Raw genomic sequence first — 17,363 nt, 5'->3', positions numbered from 1 at the left:
TTTCATTACTATATTCTCATTTACCAGTTGGCAAACTTTCTGTTAAGGGCCAAATCGTGATTTTTGCCTTTGCAGGTCATGTGGTCCCTGTTACAACTACTCTGCTGTTATAGTGTGAAAACAGCAATAGATATTTTATACACTAGTGAGCATGACTGTGTTCCATAAAACTTTTTTTTTTTTTTACAAAATTATGAAGTCCAAGATTTGGCCCACCAACTGCAGTTTGCCAACCACTCAATATTATTCTAAAACTTTTTCTTTTGACATCATTATAGTTTTGCAAATTAGCACAAAGTGATGCTGTATGCCCTTTACCCAGTTTTCCACAAGTTACATCTTAAATAGCTAGTACAGTATCAAAACCAGGAAACTGACATTAGTACAATGTGTGTTCATAGTCTGTACCATTTTATATGTGTAACCCACCACCACAATGAAAATACAGAACTATTCTATCACACAAAAGTCTCCCTCATTTTACCCCTGTACAGTTGCAACCACCTTCCTCCCCAGGCCCAGTTATCCCTACCCCTTGACAATCTCTGATCTGTTTTCCACCTTGACAATTTTGTCATTTTGAAAATGTTGTATAAATGAAATCATACAGTATGTGAATTTTTTTTTGTAATTTTTTATTTTTGAGTTGGAGTCTCACTCTGTCGCCCAGACTGGAGTGCGGTGGCTGCTCCCGGCCACCACAGCCTCGACCTGCTAGGCTCCTGCAATCCTTCCGCCTCAGCCTTCCAAGTAGCCAGAATTACAGGCATGTACTACCACGCCCGGCTGATTTTTTGATTTATTGTAGAGATGAGGTCTCACCGCCCAGGCGGGTCTTGAACCTGCGGGCTCAGGTAATCCACTCACCTCAGCCTCCCAAAGGCGTGGCATTACAGGCTGAGCTACTGAGCCCGGCTAGTATGTGATCTTTTAAGATTGGCTTTTTTCACTCAGCATTGAGATTCATCCAGGTTGTAGCATGTATCAATAGTGTTCTTTATTTCTGGGTAGTATTACAGGGTATGGATATACCCCAGTTTGTTTAACCATTAACCTATTGAAAGGCATTTTGATTGATTCAAAGGATTCTTTTAAGGTTCTGGCAATCACATACACCATGTGATTCAGCACGCAGTAACAAGCACTGTACACCTCATTTACCTCTATATTTGATTCTCTTAGCTAGGTAGTTGTTTCCTTCAAAGCTCCCAAGTTAACATGATTCAGAATGTGGTCCATCTATATCCAAGTGTTGAACTACACTATTACATTATATCTGTCACTACTTTAACTTCATTGAACTCCTTAAAACTCACTGATTTAAACCAAAGGCTGTCGATCCTTTAGGGACCAGTTACTTTGCAGGTTAGCACTGACATATCTCTAGTTATGGTGATGATTGAATTAGTAGTCTTAATACTTGCAGAGTTAGAGACTCAAATTCAAGTCTTAATGTTACTACTTACCACCGGTGGTCTTAGAGAAGTCACTTAACCTCAACCCTTCATTTTCTCATTTGTGAAATTAAAATAGTATCTGTCCTTTCTCACAGAGTTACTGTGAGGAGCACATAAGAGGACATAGGAAAGCATCATACAAATGTTGCTGTAAATGTTCATAAAAATAGATTATCCTTCACTAGTGTTTTAGAAAAAGTCAACAGTTTTATAATCAAGATGTGTAGTTTCAGGTTGGGCTATCCTTGCTGGAAAAAAAAAATAATAAGAGCCGATTTTACAGAGTTAGAAGGTCAAAAGAAAAGGGAGAGAGAGAGGCATTTCTGTGTGCTATGATGGATGACCTGGGTTGAAAATACAATACCAATTAGCAGGCATGAAAAGAAACCATTTAAATCAACAATGTCTTCAGCAAGCTACCATCTGCTTCCTGTTAACCAGGCCTTCCTTTTTCAAATTGTCTTCCCTTGGTTTCCATGACCTTGTTCTCTCCTGCTTCTCCTTCTGGCTTATCATCATCATTTTCTTGGCCCGTATCTATGTTTCCCTAAGGATCATCTCTGTACTTCTCTTTCCATGACTTTTTCCCTGGCAATATCATGCCTTTACTTCATCCCTCAAAGCCTGCATCTGTGTCTCTAACCCTGATCTCCCTTGTTTCCATCCTGCTGGCTGGATGACTCTATTTCAACTCAGTATTTCCAAAGCTGAGATCATTTTTCTTCCTAAGATGGCTCTTTTCAAGTTTTCTTTTTTGGGGCCGGGTGGGGGGGGTGGTAAGGAGTTTTATTCTAATACCATGGGATCAGGGAACAGGCTGTATATCTACCAAAAACCCATTTCTTTAAACAAAGTTTTCATATAGTATTTATAGTAAAGCAGGCATTGTCTTATCTCAGCTATTGATTAATAATGACTATATGTCTTGTGACCATTATTCGGTTTCTTTCTTTCTTTCCTTTTTGAGTTGGGAGTCTCGCTCTGTTGCTCAGGCTGGAGTGCAGTGGCACGCTTACGGCCACTACAACCTCGACCTGCTGGGCTCAGGTGAGCCTTCCACCTTAGCCTTCAAAGTAGCTGGAACTACAGGCAATGTCATCAAGCCCAGCTAATTTTTTTTATTTATTGTAGAGATGAGGGCTCGCCAAGTTGCCTAGGCTGGTCTTGAACCCCTGGGCTCAGGCAGTCCTCTCACCTTGGTCTCCCAAAGTGCTGGGATTATAGATGTGAGCCACCCAGCCCAGTTTCTTTATTAATGAGTTTTTGGACCCTAAACAGTTACCGTGACAAACTGATGCTCAGATTACATCAATCCTGCCATTCTTTTTTTTTTTTTTTTAAAGATGTGGGGTACAATTCAGGATTAGGTATATAAGTAGTCATCGTACAGGTCAAGTTTGAGCCTCCCACTGATCCTCACTTTGGCATCAGGTACCCTTATTGATGTTATATGCCCCCTTCCTCCCCCAGGCAGTGTACTGCTACTGCCAATCTCTTTGACATAGTATTATGATAAATGTTCAGGATCCACTTAAGAGTGAGAACATGTGGTACTCAGTTCTTTGTTTCTGTGATAGATCACTGAGTGATAGAATCTAAATCCACCCAAGTTGCTGCAAAGTCCATAATTTTGTCCTTCTTTATGACTGCATAATATTCCATTGTGTATATGTACCACATTTTTTTATTCCAGTCCACTTTCAGTGGGCAGCACAGTTGGTTCCGTGTTTGTACTATTGTGGATAGTGCTATAATAAACATGCATGCACAGGTATCTTTTTATAGAATGATTTGAATTCCTCCAGGTATATTCCCAGAAGGGGGATTGCTGAATCATATGGAAGGTTGATTTTTAGATCTTTTAGAAATCTCCACATTGTTTTCCATAGAAGTTGTACTAATTTATATTCCCACCAACAGTGTAGAAGTATTCCCTTTTCTCCATGTCCTCTCCAGCATCTGTTGTTTTGAGTTATTAATGATGGCCATCCTGACTGGAGTTAGATGATATCTCAGTGTGGTTTTGATTTTCATTTCTTTGATGATTAGTGAGGCTGAGCTTTTTTCATGTATCTGTTGGCTGCTCGTATGTCTTCTTTTGAGAAGTATCTATTCATATTTCTTGCCCACTTTTTAATGTGGCTGTTTGTTTTTTTACTTTTGGCATGTTTGAGTTCATTGTAAATCCTGGATGTTAGGCCTTTGTCACATATACAATCGGGAAATATTTTTTCCTGGGCTGTCTGTGGGCTGTCTCCCTGCTCTCTTGATGGTTTCTTTTGCTTTGCAGAAGCTTTTCAGTTTGATGAGGTTCCACTTGTCTATCTTCTATCCACAACCCTACCATCTTCTCAGTCTTTTGGCCTCTAAATTTAACATAGTTCTCTGGCATTCTTCTCTCTGCCATCCCCCATCCTCCCCCCCGCCCCATACACACACATCTAGTCACATTGTAGAGTTTTTGAAATAGCATCTCCCATTTTCTTTTTTCGTATCAGACTTCCACCTTCAGCTTTTCAACTAAACTGTCTTCTCTCCTTCCACCCCCAACCCATTTCATCCCTCCTCACCTTTGTCACAAGAATCTTCCACAGCTCTGTTTAGGTTCTTCCAACTTGGTGTCCCTGATTAGTCTTCTTGTATAATAAAGCCCAGATTATTGGTGTAATATAAAATCTCCATGCTCAGATCTTAAACTGCTTTTTTAATCATTATATACTCAACTCCTGAGGAACCAAAAGAAAGTAGTATGCAGTGAAACGTTTTTCAGAATTCTATAATGTTTTGCTTTTCTCATGATACTTTTCTGTCACTCAGAACAGGGGTCAACCCTCAGGCAGCGGGCTGGTATCAGGTCCACAGCCTGTTAGGAACAAACTGTGCCGCAGGAGGTGAGTGGTGGTGAGTGGAGTTCCTTTTGCTGGCAGATCAGTGGCAGCATTAGATGCTCATAGGAGCGCAAATCCTACTGTGAACAGCACATGCAACAGATCTAGGTTCCACTTTCCTTGTGAGAATCTAATGCCTAATGAGCCCATCCTCCCTATACTCCATCTGTGGAAAAATTGTCTTCCACAAAACAAGTCCCTGATGCCAAAAAGACTGGGGACCACTGACTTAAAATAATTTATCTTGCATACTTTCTCTCTTTCTATGTTGGACCCATGTATGGTTTCTCACATATTTCTCTAATTATTTATTGAATGAATGATTGATCCTACCATAGAAACCCAATTCTTGTTTGACCCATACATTCAACCAGTATTTATTGAGCACCTTACTATGGGCCAAGTACTTAAAGGGATTTGGGGATATAACAGACAGTCTTGGCTTTTGTAGAACTTATGTTCTAGTAGGACTCCTGAAGATGTTTCCATTGGGTTGTTTATGGCTGAATGTATATTCAGGTATTAACATTGTACTATGCCTGAAGCAAAACTATCAGGCACTTCATTTAAGAAAATATTAAATACTGCTAGATGTGGTGGCTCATACCTGTAATCTCAGCATTTTGGGGGGCCGAGGCAGGAGGATTGCTTGAGCCCGGAATATAAAAACTGCCTAGGCAACACAGCCAGACCTCATCTTTACACATATTTTTTAAAAAATTATTATTAGTGGGCATAGTGGTACATGCCTGTAGTCCCAGCTACTTGGAAGTCTGAGGCAGAAGGATCACCTAAGCCCAGGAGGTCAAGACTCAGGTAAGTCATGACCATGCCACTGCACTCCAGCTGGGCAACAGAGTGAGACCCTGACTCAAAAAAAAAAAAAAACTGTATATATAAAATCAAATAATTTTACCCTGGTTGCCTGAAGGCTATGGGATTTACTTATTTAGTAAAGTGAGAAGTTTATTTTAGGAAAGAAAACAGGTGAGTTTACTCAGGATCTTCCTAAGGGGAGGAAACAGTTGGTGGGGAGGAAAAAGAGAGTGAGGCTATCAGGCTATTGAGGTCACCTCCAGTCTGTCATTTATTCTTGGCCAAGCAATTTCATGAAACTAACATAATGTGCTCTTGAATCTTATGCAGATGGCAATCAGGAGTTATTTCCCTGTGAAGTCTGTGGAAGGCGCTTTGCAGCAGATGTTCTGGTAAACATAAAGACATTTTGTAGATGTGTTTCATTGGCGTTAAATGAACTGTCAAGTCAGAGAGGAGGCGACGGTCCGAAGATTAAAGACAGATGTGGAGGGAAAACAAGGGAAGGGGAGAAGTACATAACCTATGGCTGGTGGGCCCAGAGGACTCTGAGCCAGATTGATGTTGCCTCATTCAAAAATGACCCTATTAAACGTGGTCCTCTTAAAAGGGTGCCAAATGGAAGTGTCTTGGCACAGTCAATGATCCCTTGAGAGGTTTTGGCTCTTCCGCCTTTTCTTTAAGCATCAAAAATTCAAATTTCAAGGCCAAAGCACCAGGGAAATTAGCTAGTCAAGAGGAATGAGCATTGAATTTCAGACATCTGGAAACTTGGCTTTTAGCCGTAAATTTGTCACTAATTCTGACAAGTCCTTTAACCTTCCTGTTTTCTGCTTTGCCACGTATACAGAACCTTCTGATTTCAGGGGTTTTATGCCATTTGAATGAAATAATACATGGATGTAAGGCTTGTTCCAAGATCAAATTGCTATCCTGATTCAAGCTAACTACTTGTCAAGTGTCCTGATTGATGGCTATAAAGTTGAATAAAGTTATTTCAAAATGAGGGAACCAAATAGTATGTTCTAATGTTATGAAGAGATTCCCAAGAAAGATGATTTTTAAAAACAATCTAAGATGATAATGCAGTTATTACTTGACATTTTAGATCAAGGAGACTTACAGAACTTAAAAGATTTGGACTATAAGCCTGACTACATTTGGGGCAAAGGGCTGCAAAATGAATTGTAGGTTTTATTTTTTAAAAATTTTAAAAACTAAAAGGGGAGCTCATAGAGCCTCTTGTGGTCCTGTAATCTACCAGTCTACTGCTATTGCCTTTGCCAACCCAGATTGCATCCCCTGAGAATCGATTTGAGACCTAGGAGACACCATGAGAAGACAGATCTCTAAATGTCAAACATGTCTTGAGTACCCTTGAGTTTCACTTCCTAAGCCTGTTTATAGGCTAGCAAGAGCATTTGATCGAGTGATATAATACCTCTATACACTTTAGTTTAAAATGGGATGGCTTGTTCTTAGCTAAGTACAGTGATTTTCATGGAGCTTGTATTTTGTTGGATCTAGACAAAACAACTGTGTAAATAAATGATAGCTATTATGTGTTACACATATACCAAGGAGAGGCCAAAGATACCATCATGGTGCAGTAAGAGTATAAACTTGCTGCACAGGGAAAGCTCTGTGTGTTGGTTCCTCAGTTTTTTTACCAGACGTATTGAGTACTAAAGACTAGTGGTTGAAGCAAAGAACATACTACCCATGTTTGAGTTAAATTTATGAATCCAAATTTGAAGTAAGTCTCTATGGCTGTAAAGGTCTTCTCTTGTCTTTGTCCAAACATGACATCTAGCCCTTTGTACTCAGAGACATCTCGCAGATCACTGACCAACAACTCAACTGTACTTTTTTACAAAACAGTGAAAAACAAATCACTTCATATTAAATAGTATGGCATTGGAACCTATTATTTTATTGTTATATTTGGCTTATAATGGAACTTTACAATTGGGGAACTTATTTATGAAACAAAAAATCAAAATTTTATATATTTTTCTTACATGTGGTAATGTGTGAAACAGTCACCGACATGCATTGCAGGTTCACTGATATACGTTGTGCAATAGTAATTTGTTTGACATCTTCCATCTGGTTTTTTTCTATTGAAGCAGACAACACAGTCTCATTTTCTTCTTCCCACATTAATAATATGCAATTTACTGTCCAGTCTGTTGTTTGAAGGTGATGTGGAAGGATGCAGTCATGATTCCCAAAAACCACTTCTCGACTGATCGATCAGAGCTTGAAAAATTTCAAATGGGACATAGGTTTTTCATTGTTTTTGAATGGAAAACTTCAAGGAAACATACATTTTTGAAAAATTAGCACTTGCATAAATTTGTCGTGTGTAAGCACCAGCAATCTTTTTAATTGTAATGTTTCATTTAAGTGTAATGTTCCCTGAGAGGGGACATTAGAGTGGTTTTCTAGATTTATGATGTCCCCTCTGAGGACAGAGGGCTACTTATGTGTAACATGGGTGAAGAGAGCCAGATGGATTTGCTCTGCTCTGCTGCAATCTGTTATAGTATGAACTAAACTCTGAGGTGCAACCTAGCCACTGTGGTGGGGGCTAAGTATACCTAGACTTTCAAAACTTTGTGATAATGAATTTAAAAAATTCGAATCCCTACCTTTTTCCAGGAAAGGCATGGACCTATATGTAAAAAGCTCTTCAACAAAAAGCGTAAACCTTTCAATTCTTTGAAGCAACGGTTACAAGGCACTGACATTCCAACTGTGAGGAAGACTCCTCACTCCAAGGTACTATTGATATCTTCTTTATTGTTCTTTACTACATTCTTAAGTATATTAAAGCCTATTTCTGGGCTTTCTGGTTTCATTTTTGCCTGACAGTAGAGTGTATGTATTATTTACCTTTGCTGTTTTCTAGTCTTACTTAGATTTCCAAATATATTTCAGATACTTTCCAGATGTGACAAAAAAGAATCTTGTTTATATTTTAATTAGAATGGCTTTAAATATAGCAATTAACTTGAGAAGAGAGTCGTTTTTAATTTTACATTTATCTTCCTTTAAAGTTTTGAAGTTAGGTTTTCTGATTTTTATTTTGTGTTTTCTGTCACTATTGTGACTTGCAAATTTTATTACTGTATTTTCCAAAACACCTTAAGTAGTTCTTTTGAAAAACAAATTATCCCTTTCCACAAATTTCACAGTCCTGTTCTCTGTATATTTAAGTCCCAGCTTTAAAAACGTTGTAATGGAGAGGTATATAGTCAAGAGCAGTGTTTATTGGTTTTATTTTTTTACAGTCTCAATCTATGAGGAAGTCTAACTGGAGACAACAACATGAAGATTTTATTAATGCTATTAGATCAGCAAAGCAGTGTACACTAGCCATCAAAGAAGGCCGACCTCTCCCACCTCCACCACCTCCATCTTTGAATCCAGGTGTGCGGACATTTTGGGTTGCTTTTGAGGCTTTTGACTTTTGACCAATTCATCATGCCTTCTGTGCACTCTAAAATTGACAATAAATATAGAATAAACAAAATATTAAAAATAAATAAAAATAATAAATATAAATTAAATAAATAAATATATAAATAAAATATTAAATTAAAAAATATAGAATACATAAATGAAATATAGAAGTAATTTTATCAGTTATACAAAAGTACATTTATCATATTCTATTTTCTTTTCAATTCTGCATTAAGATTCTATGATTTCTTTTAACTCTGTCTCAACAAGACAACACCACTGTACCCATGCCCCAGCATTATGCGACTCCAGGGAATACCATTTATGTCATGGCAGATGAGCATGGAACAGCAGAGCAGTCCAAGCAATTTTACATTAGCTCCATAGTGTTAAATATTCTCAACTCTCTCTTTTTCCTTTAGGTAGATTTCCCAAAGCATAAAATGCACTATTTTATCCATCTATAGTTGGACATGTAGTGGTCCACAACTTTTTGACTGCAAACTTTTTACTTTGAAAAATTTTAAACTTATAAAACAGAGGAAGGGGTAGTACAATGATCATCCATATGCCCTCCACTGAAACTTGACAATTGTTGACGTTGCCATATATATATATATATATATATATATATTTTTTTTTTTTTTTTTTAAGTTGGAGTCTCACTCCGTCACAGCTACCTCAGCATCAACCTACTGGGCTCTGGTGATCCTTCTGCCTCAGCCTTCTAAGTAGCCGGAACTACAGGTGCACGCTACCACACCCGGCTAATTTTTTATTTGTCATAGAGATGAGCTCTTGCCAAGTTGCCTGGGCTGGTCTTGAACCCACAGACTCAGGCAGTCCACTCACCTCGGCCTCCCAAAGTGCTGGGATTACTGGCTGAACCACCGAGCCCAGCCTGTTACCATATTTTCTTTCTCTCTTTTTCTAAAATTTTTTGGCAGAACCACTTAAATGCTCCAAACATTATTAACACTTTACTCTTCACTATTTCGTATGCATCTCTTAAGCAAAAGTTCATTTTTCTGCATAATCACAATACTATTATCACACTTAAATAGACTCATATTTTCCCATTTACCTTAAGAATGTCTATTAAAGTTCTCCCCTCATCCCCACCCAAGCCACAATCCAGGATCCAGTCAGACTTTACATACTGCCTTTTGTTGTCTCTTTAAATCTTATATAGCACCCCTACATTTATCTTTTGGAATGTCTCATGTTCTGTATTTGCCTACTTGTTTGGTCATATTAATAACGCATAAGAATTTTAAATTTTGGTGAAGTCCAGTGTATTTGATTTTTCCTTTGTCTCCTGTGCTTTTGATATCATATGTAAAATTCATCACCAAATCCAGTGTCATGAAGCTTGTCTTATGTTTTGCTTGTTTTAATTTTAGCTCTTACGTTTAGGTCTTTGATATGTTTTGAGTTTATTTTTGTGTGTGATGTTAGGAAGGTTCTAACTTCATTCTCTTGTATATATCCACATGGTTTTTCTTTTGTTTTTTGAGATAGGATCTCACTCTGTTGCCCAGAATGGAATGCAGTTGTTACTTGGGAGGTTAAGGCAGGAGAATCGCCTGAGCTCAGGAAGTTGAGGCTGGGATGAGTTGTGATCATGACACTGCACTTCAGCTTGGGCAACACAGTGAAACACTGACTCAAAAAAATTGTTTTTAAAGAAAGGAAATTAGTAAACTGTGCTTTATTAAAATTAAAAATTTCAGTTTTGAAAGACAACATTAAAAGAATGGAAAGAGGGGGTTTCTGGTTCAAGATTGCTCATTAGAAGCAGCTAGTGGGCAACTCTCTAGTGTAGAGAGACTGTAATAATAAATAGACACCAGCTCTTCAGGTGTATTGTCTGGGAGAGCACAGTGAAGTTCACCAGAGAAGCGATGGGAACCATGAAGAGCTGGAGAGAGGGATGCCAGGCAACCTGCAGAGCTAACTCCAATGCAGAACCAGGAGAGGATTCCTAACATGGGGAAGGGGTGAGTGAGTGAGAGAATCCCTGGGGTTCCACACCTTTCCCATGGACCTTTCCAACCCTAGTCATAACAGAACTTTCTCAACATGCCTGTTCTCCAGCCAGACTCAGGGAGTCACCTGGAGTCTGGACAGAGGCACTGCTCAATCCCATGTGGAACCCAATGAGCTTTTATTCCTTGAGCTGTCAGTCACTAGCTGCTGCCACCTTGCCAAGGAGGAAGACTGCATACTTTTGCTCACCCCCAGTATGTGTACCATAGCCACAGAAGGACAGAAACATCAGATAATGTGTTTCATGCCCCTACTTCCTCTGCTGCTCCCTGCCAAGGAAGGCTTATCTGCTTTGAAGATAGGCCCCTACTGTCTGAATATTTCAGTCGTGGCTTGACTCCTGGAGACTACCAGCTTCTAGAGGCACTGAAAGATCTCTCATAGCCTTTGCCACCACTGCCATTGTCTCTGCCATATGCAGGTGAGAGAAGAGAGGCAGGACACCTCCACAGCTCCTGGCCAGGTGAGGCTTCTCTGCTTCTATGGCAGGCCCCAATAGGAGTAGCTATAGCTAAGCCACCCTGTACCCACCTGAATACTGTAATGATGACTCAGCACTTCTCTGAGGGCCCAATTCTCAGAGGTGGTTGCTGTGCCCTTTCCAGCTGCTGTCTCCGCTGCCTCTGCCTCTGCTGCCTGTGGGTCAAGAAGGGAGTGGAGAGACAAGGCACTTCCATACATACCCAGGATGAATGTCTCAGACCCCTGCCCCCCACAAATTCCTGCCAGTTGGAGCTTACCTGCTTCCACAATAGGCCCCCCGGCAGCTGCCCCCTGCCCCACCCATGCCTGAACACTGTAGCTGTGACTCAGCACTCCTCTAACAGCCCAATTCCCAGAGGTCACTTTTCTGCCCTTCCCAGTTGCCACCGCTGCTGCCTTCATCCATGCCACTGGTGGGTCAGGGAGAGAATGCAGAAGTGGGGCAATAACAGAGCCAGTTGACTGTACACAACAGACACCATGGCCATGCCCAAAAGGGAAAAACGAAGAAAATCTCAAAAATCCTCATCCCAATGATAGCAAATTCAAAAATAAAAAAAAAGAATCAACTCCCCAAAATGAAAAGGAACCAGCAGAAGAACTCTAACAATACTGAAGACCAGAAAGTTTTACACCTACAAAGGATTGTACCAGCTCACCATTAATGGATCCTAACCAGAATGAAATGTCTAAAATGGTAGACATAGAATTTGGAATATGGATGACAAAGAACTCAATGAAGATCCAAGAGGAAGTAGACATCTTAAAGAAAGAAACCATAAAAATGATGAATAATTGAAAGAGGACATGGCCATTCTAAGAAAGAATCAAACTGACCTGGAATTGAAGAATTCAGTTCAGGAATCTCAAAATACTGTTACAAGCCTTACCAACAGACTAGACCAAGCAGAAGAAAGAATTTCTGAGCCTGAAGACAATCAACCCGGCTGAAGAAAAAATAATAAAAAAGTGAACAAAGCTTTTGAGAAATATGGGATTTTGTAAAAAGACCAAACCTACAACTGATTAGCATTGCTGAGAGAGAAAAAGAGAATGGAAACAACCTGAAAAAAGATTTGAGGATATAATCCAATAACATTTCCCCAAACTTTCTAGAGAGTTTGACATGCAGAAACAAGAAATTCAGAGAACTCCTGTGAGATTTTATGCAAGACAACCATCCTCAATGCACTTAGTTCATTAGACTGTCAAAGGTCAATGTGAAAAAAAAAACTTAAAGGCAGCTAGGGAGAAAGGCTAGACCATCTACCAAAGGATGGACCTCTTAGCAGAAAACTCATAAGCAAGAAAGATTGGGGGACCATTTTTAACACTCTTAAGGAAAAGAAACTCCAGCTGAGAATCTCTTATACTGCCAAACTAAGCTTCATAACCTAAGAAAAAATAATGTTTTCCTCACACAAACAATCACTAAAGGATTCATCACCACCAGATTGGCCCTATAAGCTATGATTAAGGGAGTCCTAAATATGGAAAAGAAAGAACAATACCTCCTACCACAACAGCACATGTAAGTACATAGTCCACAGACCCTATAAAGCAACCCTAAAACCAAAAACACAAAGCAATCAGCTAACAACATTGTAACAGAAACAAAGTCCCACACATCAATAGTAACTTTGAATGTTAATGACCTGCATGCCTCATTTAAAAGACATAGACTGTCGAATTGGATTTTTAAAAATAAGACTCATCCTTCTGCTGTTTTCTGGAGACCCATCTCACTTCTTATGACACCCATAGACTCAAGATAAAGGGATGAAGAAAGATCTGTCATGCAAATGGAAAACAAAAAAGAGCAGGGGTTGTTATTTATATATTAGATATAACAGACTTTAAAACAACAACAGTAAAAGAGGACAATGAAGGATATTACCTAATGACAAAAGAGTTCAATCCAACAAAAAGTTTTGACTATCCTAAACATTTATGGGAGCACCCAGATTTACTTTACCCAATTACTACTAGCCCTAAGAGAAGAATTAGATAGCCACACAATAATAGTGGGGGAACTTTAATTTCACACTAATAGATTTAGACAGATCATCAAGGCAGAAAACTAACAGAGAAATTTCAGGCTTAAATTTGACGTTTGCCAATTGGACCAATAGACATCAATATTCATCCCAACAACCACAAAATATACATTCTTCTTATCCACACATGGAGCATATTTTAAGATCGATCACATGCTCAGTCATAAAGCAGATCTTAGTATATTTTAAAAAAATCAAAATCATACTAAGTATCTTCTCTGACCATGGCAGAATAAAAATAGAAATCAACACCAAGAGGAACTCCCCAAATCACACAAATACATGGAAACTAAATTTGCTCCTGAATGACTTGTGAGAAAACAACAAAATCAAGACAAAAATAAAGTCTTTGAACAAATGAAAATAGAGACACAAGACCTCTGAGATGCTGCAAAATCAGTACTAAGAGGAAAGTTTATAACATTAAACACTGTCAGCCGGACTCGGTGGCTCAGCCTGTAATCCCGTGCCTTTGGGAGGCTGAAGTGAGTGGATTGCCTGAGCCGTGGGTTTGAGATCCGCCTGGGCAACTTGGCGAGACCTCATCTCTACAATAAATCAAAAAATCAGCCAGGCATGGTAGTGCATGCCTGTTATTCCGGCTACCCGGAACGCTGAGGCGGAAGGATCGCTGGAGCCCAGCAGGTCGAGGCTGCGGTGGCCGGGAGCGGCCACTGCACTCCAGTCTGGGCGACCGAGTGAGACTCCAACTCAAAAAAGAAATACATTAAACACTATCAAGAAGATAGATCTCAAATAAACAACCTAATGTCTCACCTAAGGGAACTAGAAGAACAAGAACAAACTAAATCCAAAACTAACAGAAGAAAAAAAATAACAAAATCAGAGCAGAACTAAATGCAATTGAAACAAACAAACAAACAAACAAACAAACAAAAAACAAACCATACAAAGAATTATCTAAGTGAAAAGCTGGCTCTTTGAAAGAATAAACAAGCTGGGCTCGGTGGCTCAGCCTGTAATGCCAGCGCTTTGGGAGGCTGAGGTGAGTGGATTGCCTGAGCCCGCGGGTTCAAGACCCACCTGGGCAACTTGGCGAGACCTCATCTCTACAATAAATAAGAAATTAGCCGGGCATGGTAGCATGAGCCTGTAATTCCGGCTACTCGGAAGGCTGAGGTGGAAGGATCGCCGGAGCCCAGCAGGTTGAGGCTGCGGTGGCCGGGAGTGGCCACTGCACTCCAGTCTGGGTGACAGAGTGAAACTTCAACTCAAAAAAAAAAAGAAGGGATAAACAAAATTAATAGACTGCTGGTCAGATTTTTTTAAAGAAGAAAATCCAAATAAGTACAATCAGAAATGAAAAATGTGACTTTATAACCAAACCCACAGAAATACAATAGATTTTCAAAGATTACTATGAGCTTCTATATGCATATAAGTTAGAATATGTAGAGGAAATGGATAAACTTCTGGAAAAACACAACCTCTCAAGATTAAAACAGAAAGAAATTGATACCATGAACAGACCAATAACAAGTCATGAAATTGAATTAGTAATCAGAAAAATCTATCAACTAAAAAAAGCTCTGTGCCAGATGGATTTACAGCCGAATTCTATCTGACATACAAGGAGGAGCTGGTACCAATTCTAGTGAAACTATTCTAAAAAACTGAGGAGGAGGGACTCCCCTAACTCATTCTGTGAGGTAAATATCATCCTGATATCAAAATCTGACAAAAACACAACAAAAAAAAGCAAACTACAGGACAATATCCCTGATGAACATAGGCGCAAAAATTCTCAACAAAATACTAGTAGACCACATCCACCAGGCATCAAAAAGATCATTCGCCATGATCAAGTGGACTTAATTTGTAGACTACATATCAACATATGCAAATCAATAAATATGATCTACCAAATAAACAGAATTAAAAACAAGAACCACATGATCTACGTCTCAATAGATGAAAAAAATTTGATAAAATCCAACATTCCTTCATGATAAAAACCTTCAACCATTTAGGCATTGAAGGAGCATACTTCAAAATAAGAGTCATCTATGACAAACCCACAGCCAACATACTGAATGGGAAAAAGTTGGATGCATTCTCCCGAAGCACTGGAACAAGACAAGGATATCTACTCTTACTATTCTTATGTAACATAGTACTGGAAATCCTAGACAGAACAATCAGGCAAGAGAAATAAATAAAAGGTATCCAAATAAGAAAAGAGGAGGTTGGCCGGGGTCAGTGGCTCAGTCTGTAATCCCAGTACTTTGGGAGGCTGAGGTTAGTGGATTACCTGAGCCCGTGGGTTCGAGACCTGCCTGGGCAACTTGGCAAGACCTCATCTCTACAATAAATCAAAAATTAGCCAGGTGTGGTAGCACGTACCTGTAGTTCCAGTTACTTGGAAGGCTGTGGCGGAAAGATTGCGGGAGCCCAGCAGGTTGAGGCTGCGGTGACCAGGAGCGGCCACTGCACTCCGGTCTAGGTGACAGTGAGACTTCAACTCATAAAAAAAAAAAGAGGAAGTCAAATAGGAAAAGAATGAGCGAAGGGGTCAAGAGTTGAAAAACTACCTATTGGGTACCATGCTCACTATTTGGGTGATAGGTTTCAATAGAAGAGCAAACCTCACCATCACATATATACCCGTGTAACAGACTGGCACATGTACTCCTGAACGTTTTTTTAAAAAATGGAGAGGCAAGATAGAAGCTGGGAGAAAAAATTCATAATATATGTATCCGACAAAGGATTCATATCAAGAGCATATAAAGCACTTTTAAAATTCAATAAAGAGGAGATAACACTATCAGAAAGGGGCAAGATATGTGTTTGAACAGACATCAAAAAATAATAATAAACTCATGAAAAGATACTAAACATCATTTTCACTAGAGAAATACAAATTAAAACCACAACAAGATACCACTACATATCTACTTGAATTACTAAAATTAAAGACTGAGAATACAAGTGTTTTCTAGGATGTGGAGCCACTGGAAATCTTATACACTGCTGATAAACCACTTTGCAATGATATTTTCTTAATAAGTTAAACATACACTTCGCCTATACAGCAGTTACATTTCTAGGTATTTATGGAGAAAAGGAAAACATGTCCATAAAAAAGGCTTACACATAAATGTTTATAGGTTTACTCTTCTGGCATAGCCTGAAAGCAACTGAAAATGTTCATCAGCAAGTGAATGGATAAACAAATTGTAGGATATTTACAAATTGGAATAGCACTCACCATAAGAAGAAGTAATAGTATAGATACATGCAGCAACATGGATGTTCCATTATATGAAATTATAAGACAGGAAGAACTTATCAATAGTGACAGGAAAATGGATCACTGTTTGTCTGAGACTGGGCATCAGGGAAATATTGACTGAAAAAAGATATGAGGAAACTTTTTTGGGGGTAATGAAACTGTTCTATGTTTTAATTGAGGTGGATACACAAATGTATACATTTGTCAAAACTCATTGAACTGTACATGTAAAATAATTGCATTTTATTTTGTATAAATCATTTCTTGAAAAAACTCATTTTAAAAATTACACAAACAAAAAGTCATCATGTAATCATACTATAAAAATTATCTGAAAAATAAATAATCTGGACTTCTGTACCAGAAAATAACCTTCATAACTGTATCACTTTTACTGGGTGCTAATGAAAATGTAGTTTGAAATGATATGTTGTCTTGAGATGTTTAGTAGAAAGATCTGTGCTGTAATTTTATTAATATGTATTTTGGCAACAAACTTCTTACAACAAAAAAATCTTTTATGAGTAATATCTTCATTTTAAGATCAGAAGCTACAGGGTTGATGGCTACATTATGGTTCTTTAATTGAATAAGTGAAACCATGTCAGATGTCCTGTTGTGTGAATTTCTCTCACATTTTAGATCCAACTTGGATTCAAAATGTTGGATCTAAATGTGACTTGGATCTAAACTATGGGGATTATTATTTCTCTGAAAAAATAAATCCCTTTGCAAGGCCTCACCAAATGTACAATTTATTTTTCTTCCCTTTACATTTTTAGGCTAAATTATGGTTTTATAATTAAATTCTTTCTTGTGCCCCTTGACTATAATTGTATGCAACAAATAAAATTATTATATGGAATAGCACTTTTTTTTTTTTTTTTTT

The 17,363-nt window shown here is 38.6% G+C and overlaps 1 protein-coding gene across 1 annotated transcript in view; it reads left to right on the top strand.

Annotated features, from left to right (window-relative positions):
- The window catches only part of ZC2HC1B (zinc finger C2HC-type containing 1B), a 56,672-nt gene that overhangs the window by 8,073 nt on the left and 31,236 nt on the right, over nt 1-17,363 (top strand). Inside the window, exons 2-4 of the mRNA XM_021709747.1 lie at nt 5,492-5,553; nt 7,826-7,945; nt 8,458-8,596. Coding sequence (XP_021565422.1) covers nt 5,492-5,553; nt 7,826-7,945; nt 8,458-8,596 — 321 coding nt within the window. The remainder of the gene's footprint in view (nt 1-5,491; nt 5,554-7,825; nt 7,946-8,457; nt 8,597-17,363) is intronic.

This window comes from Carlito syrichta, unplaced genomic scaffold (assembly GCF_000164805.1).
Source record: "Carlito syrichta isolate Samal-C Ts95f unplaced genomic scaffold, Tarsius_syrichta-2.0.1 Scaffold279568, whole genome shotgun sequence".
Classification (NCBI taxonomy): Eukaryota; Metazoa; Chordata; class Mammalia; order Primates; family Tarsiidae; genus Carlito; species Carlito syrichta.
This window is presented reverse-complemented; position numbering and strand designations above follow the sequence as displayed.